General features: G+C 34.2%; 1 protein-coding gene across 1 annotated transcript in view; it reads left to right on the top strand.

Annotated features, from left to right (window-relative positions):
* The first annotated feature begins 1516 nt into the window (after positions 1-1516).
* Positions 1517-6032, top strand: part of LOC110033293 (universal stress protein PHOS32-like) — a 27674-nt gene continuing 23158 nt past the window's right edge. The window contains exons 1-3 of the mRNA XM_020737220.1: positions 1517-1745; positions 1831-1940; positions 2020-2138. Coding sequence (XP_020592879.1) covers positions 1571-1745; positions 1831-1940; positions 2020-2138 — 404 coding nt within the window. The 5' untranslated portion in view covers positions 1517-1570. The remainder of the gene's footprint in view (positions 1746-1830; positions 1941-2019; positions 2139-6032) is intronic.

The following is a 6032-nucleotide window of genomic DNA, read 5'->3' as shown; positions in this document are numbered from 1 at the left end:
TCTTGATTTTTATCGAGAGCTTTCTTAGATGACCTCGGTCATTTAAGATGTAATTAACTATAGGGGTTTGCCCTTATAGGAATCTTTAGAACCTAGTTTAATATAATCCCAATCTAATCTTTCATATTATATAAGGGAACTTGTCGATCGACATAAAGGTTCGCAGACTACGATGGATGTCATAAATTCTTTAGTTTGTTTAATCAAGCCTCACAGATAAGTGATATGTCTATTCTTCGGGATATGTATATCACTTGACGCTCTTTCATTTAAACTGTAAAAATATGAGGTCAGATTGATTTTATAATTTTCTAAACTTAAATGTCCGTCCAAAGCGGGCGACGAGATTTCGATTCTGGTGACCGATAACTTCTTACGGTCAACTCCGACCAAAATGGTGCCGACAATGTGTTACTTCTATGTGGCACGCTCTTCTTTCTGTTGAAGGCATGACTACACACTCACCGTACTTTTTAGGATGTTGAATCCCAATGTCCTTCAGGTTATGCACAAGGGATAAAGCGTTGATCAGATGAGAGGAATGAGAGGAAGTAGAAGAAAGAATAATTCACAGGCAATGTTAATTCTCTAAGAATAGATTCAGTAGTTTTTTCTATGAAAATAATCCCCATATTTATAGGTCATAGAGGTGTCTAGTAAATTACATGATTATCCCTCACTTGATGTGAATTCACATTACAATGAATTTAGGAGTCATTTCACATTTACACATTTGTAATCAACTTTTTCGTCTTTTTACTATGGTAACTATTGTTGCGTCATTCCACATTTTTAACTGTCACTGACAACGTTTCATATTCATAACTGCCCGACTTAGTCGTATGATCTTGGTTTGGACGACCAAATGTCATTTGGTTGAATGACAAACTTTTGGTTGGCTTTTTCGAGGGAATATATTGTGAAGACTCGTTATCCTCAGAAAAAAAGGTTATTCCATTTTGCTAAGGGTGCACCGTAGTCTGATAGGCAACTTTCATTTGATTGAAAAATCTTCTTAGAAGTTTAAGTGTGAGTTCCACTTTGTTGATCTTGTGAAAGCCTTTAGATCAGTTAAGTTTTGTTCGATCTAGGTGTGTGGCATTCATTGGTTCAGATGAATTTTCATTCGGTCGGCCCATGATTTAACCGACCGAAATGATGCTAGATAACTCGATTTGTTACTACTTTCTTAGTACGATCCGAGATCAGTGCAGTCACATTTCCAATGTAAACATTCTTATCACATAAAAAATATCATCAATTTAAAAAGTAAAATGCACTTTATTATGCATAGATTAGGTGACACATATTAAAAAGATGAAGTATAGGTGTTTGATATATAAATACATAAAAAATGACTGCTGTGTGCATAAATCTTCATTTTTGAGTTTATTTTATTTTATTTTTATTTTTATTTTAATGTGCAGCGTCCATCCGCAAGTGAATTAGACAGTGGTAATATTTAACTTTTGTCCTGATGGTATTTTGTGCTGTCGTAGTCGAGAGAGAGAGAGAGAGAGAGAGAGAGAGAGAGAGAGAGAGAGAGAGAGAGAGAGAGGCAGAGACAGAGATGGCCAGAGATCGGAGGATCGGAGTGGCGCTAGACTTCTCCAGTAGCAGCAAGCTTGCACTTCGATGGGCGATCGATAACCTCGTCGAGCAGGGTGATAACCTTGTCGTCATCCATGTCAAAGGCGCCACCGCCGATGAATCCAAAAACGCTCTCTGGGCTCAATCCGGAACTCGTAAACATTTAACATAATTTTTTCAATCACGTTTCATTCTTTTTTTGCGTGTGACAGAATCCTGTCTCGTTAATGTTGATTCCAGCTTTGATCCCGTTAACCGAGCTGCGGCAGCCGGAGGTGGCGAGGCAATACGATCTCCAGTGTGACGCAGACGTTTTGGATTTGCTCGATACTACTTCTAGGCAGAAGCAGGTATGTCAAAGGCGTCTTATTTTTGCTAATATTGCTGTATATTTTTTACTAAATTGGAACTGAGGACTCTGCGAACCAGGTTACTGTTTTTATGAAGATATATTGGGGAGATCCGAGGGAGAGGCTTTGCGAGGCTGTGGAGGACCAGAGGTTGGATTCACTTGTCATGGGTAGCAGGGGTCTCGGTCCTTTGAAAAGGTTTGTAATGGTAGTAGAAATTCTGATTTTTGGTCGCATATGCTGGGTGCAATTTGCAAGAGGAGTATTAAGTAGGTTAACCCATAATTAAGTAAAATTTTCTTAACGTTTCCAATTACTGAAACATTCATGTCATTTGACTAACTTAATAACAATTATAATATCAATTTTTATCAAGATTCTAATAAAAGTTGCTAGAGTATTAATAAGATGCGTAGAGGGAAAACAAGCTTCTGATAACAATTGTAATAAGCTTGACTAACTTAGAAGTTTCATTGCACTCGGGAAAGGAATTGTATGATGTATTGAAGTTCATGTTTGTCACATGATTATCGGAAGTTCATCATTGGGTGGGTTCTAATTTGCAGTGAGCCCCGCCTTTTTATGTTGTCCTGGTCTCATAAATAAAAAATCTGCACAAAAAATCATTTGGGCTCCGCTTTTACGGATGAATAGATTGAGTTTGGGGGTGTCATTCAGTTTTGATTGAGAAGAGTTTTTGTTAGTTGACCTCATCAAGGGCTTATTTTGTCTGAGTTTTTCTTTTGTTTTTTTTGTTATGAGAAGTATAGTACATCTACAAAAGGTTTATTTCCACTCATTTTGTTTGACATGTGCGTGAAGGGCTCTTAAGAAACAGAGTAATGATTTGAGTGACCCTAGTTTTTTTTTTTTTTTTTTTTTTTTGTGTAAACAAAAACTTGTGGCTTCAATTACAAATATGTGTTCATTTTGTACTGGGATTTAGTGTTTGCTCCTACGTAATTCAATGGGATTAGTTCTAAAATTGCAATAACATCTTTTTTTAATATTATATTCCAACCTAACATGAATGCCTTGTACGAATTTATATGCTTTATATATCTCTCCAATGTCAACATGACTAGATATGTGATTAAGCCTAGTAATGCTTTATTGTTCACTTTGTTGAACAATGTTATTTTTATTCATGTTAATTTAGTACATAAACAACATCAAGCTTGCGCGTAAATAACATTAAAATAATTTTTTGTTTAGTGATTGATTCAAGATTTTTCTATCAAAAAGAACTTGAGAGAAGTAAATAATGAATTCATGCAGTCTATTCTAGACCAAGTTGTGGCATCTTTCATGGGATTCATGTTGACTCCCCTATAATGGATATAAAATTTTAAAATGAGTGATTAGAATGAAAACAATAATTTTAGAACACATTGTGTGAGGATGGATCAATCCAATTGTTGTATTTTTGCCACATATGATTGGTGCATATCTTAAGAGGAAGAATCAACTGACCTGGCTGGTTCCTATTTCGATGTTCACGATCAAGCTAAGTAAGCTATGCGAGCTTCTTGAGGTGATGAGGGGGTGTGGGGGCGAGTATTCAGTTATTGAAAACTAATTCATTTTTCAAACTCACCTCTATCACGTGTGTGAAAGTAGAGTGTTATCTTATTCATTGTTTGCAAATGCATCAACAGAGGTACTTAAGTGTTCCTTCTATGCATTTAAAAAAAAAACTTCACGAGGCGATAAATGTAGGGCACACTTTGCCCTTGATGTTGCATGCACCCTATGTGGAAGAACGTCAAAAGGAACTTTTCTATCGAAGTCTTAAGGTAAAATTTATCTTCATGAGTGCCATTTTGGAACCAAGGAGTCAAAATAGTTTTACTTAAGAAGTTAGATTGGAAAACATGGGTCACTTATCATCTTGCATCCAAAATCCTAGTATGAGTTAATTTGGAAGAGTAATGTTTATCAAGTAGTTAGGTAATGTACTCTAAAATTTACTTTTTCTAAAGATTTTATTGATGAGGTTTTATCTTTGGTTGTCCATCATATAATACTTGGTAAATCATGTTTGTGGGAACAACATGCTTTCTTTCTTGAAATGTAATAAAATTTTGTTCTTTTGAAGGGAGTGAAAAAATTCTTGATATCTTTGATTTACTAATCTACTTGTAGAGGAGATTGATGTAGATAAGAGAGATTGAAGAACCCCATCAATGGTTTAAATGCATCCTTCTTGATGAAAGCATCATAAGTCCATACCAATTATTGACTTACCTATAGTGAAGGAGATTGTTCCAATCTTAACACAAGTAGAAGCCCCCTGATTCACAAGGCTAAAAAAATTATCAAAGTAGTTCTTAAAGGCAAGGGTTGACTTGGTCTAAATGTTACATTAGATATGTTAAATGAAATCTAAGGAATTTGAATGAAAAGATGATAATAATTGTACCCAACGATCAAAAAAATTATAAATATGGTCTGCTTACAAGATATTGAATGGAATGAAAAAAATGTCTAAGGATGTTAAGGAAGGTTTTTGGAATGACGTTAGGATAATATCAGATAGAGATTTGAAAGATAAATTTTTTTTAATAACTGATTAAAAACAATAAAAAATAAAATAAAATAAAAAGAAATAAAAAGAAATAAAAGAAAATGGATTTTTATTTGATCCGTGATGATTTTAACCAATCGTCGGCTCGATTGGGTTCTTCTTAGGTATCAAATATTTTTTTCAAACTGGAGGGGGGAATGAAGAGCGTGCGAGAGATAGAAATAGAGAAGAGTGGGAAGAAAGAGAGTCAGAGAGATCGAGGGTGGGGGAAGGAAGAAGGAAAAGTTACGTGGTTCTCTTAGTGGATATTCAACTATCTTTTTAGAAGTTAACAACCAGGGTTCTGGCTTGAAAGAGGAAGAAGAGGTGCTAGAGGCTGCTGAAACCTGACCATAGTTTTGATTATCATTAGTCTTGTTTGTGTGAAGAGGAAAGAAGAAGAAGGGGGTTTGATCCGAGTTTGTGTGGGTTTGAGTAGAAGAAGTGGAAGGAGGGGGAGATTTTATTCGAGGCGAAAGAAGAGGAGAGCATCGAGCAGAAGAAGAGAGAAGGAAGCCTTAGTGGTGCTAGGTCGATGGCACTTGTCTCTAGTTGAGCGAAGGAAAGGGGAAGAGAAAGGAGAAGGTGAGGCTTTCTTGCATTATGTCCTGCATGAAGCAGAAGCCGAGACAAACCGAGCGACTCGTGTATGTTGGAGGTGCGGCCGAATGTTTTATTAAGACAAGAGTAGGGCTTATTTATCATTTAATTAATGAATTTAATATGTCTATATATATGTATTAAAATATTAACAGTGTCTTTAATTAAATTAGGATTTAAGCTATACAAGTTTCAAATTAGAAAGAGAAGCCTTGCTTGCAAGGAAGCAAATCAAGTCATAGAACGAATGTTAAAGTAACACTTTTTGGACTAAATTTTATGCTTTAATTATATAAATTATTTTTTAATTAAAATTTTATAAAGGTATATTAAACTTTATAAATTAATTTATGTAATATCAGTAATTTAGTTTGGACAAGAAATTGAATTAAAGAACCAATAAGATCTAGATCGGTTCGTGTAAAAGAAGAAGTAATAAGGAGGTAAGATTACTGTTTATTTTTGTAATCATTTATAATCAATTTAATTTTTAAATTTATACATATTTATATTAGAATATTATGAAATATAACCATGTGATAAAAGTAAAAGTATGACAAAAAAAGTTAAGGGATTTGAAAGGGATCATTTCTTAAAGTGAAATCAAAGGAGTACTCGTAATTTTAATTTATGATAGTATTTTATTTTTTCTCAACTATTTTGCATTAGTCGATAATGATACTTGTATAGTCTTTATTTTGATTGATATACTATTTTGTTTATTGGTCACGTTATCATGAATGTCATATATTTATAGCTACTTAATGACATGTATTAGTTACCATATATATGAATAAATAAATAAATAAATAAATAAATATATATATATATATATATATATGTAGAGTGTGTGTGTGTGTTGGGGGGGTGCGCATGCGTGCGTGTATACAGACACACACACACACACACACACACATAGATATACA

The sequence above is a fragment of the Phalaenopsis equestris genome, unplaced genomic scaffold (assembly GCF_001263595.1).
Source record: "Phalaenopsis equestris unplaced genomic scaffold, ASM126359v1 Scaffold001124, whole genome shotgun sequence".
NCBI classification, from domain to species: Eukaryota; Viridiplantae; Streptophyta; class Magnoliopsida; order Asparagales; family Orchidaceae; genus Phalaenopsis; species Phalaenopsis equestris.
This window is presented reverse-complemented; position numbering and strand designations above follow the sequence as displayed.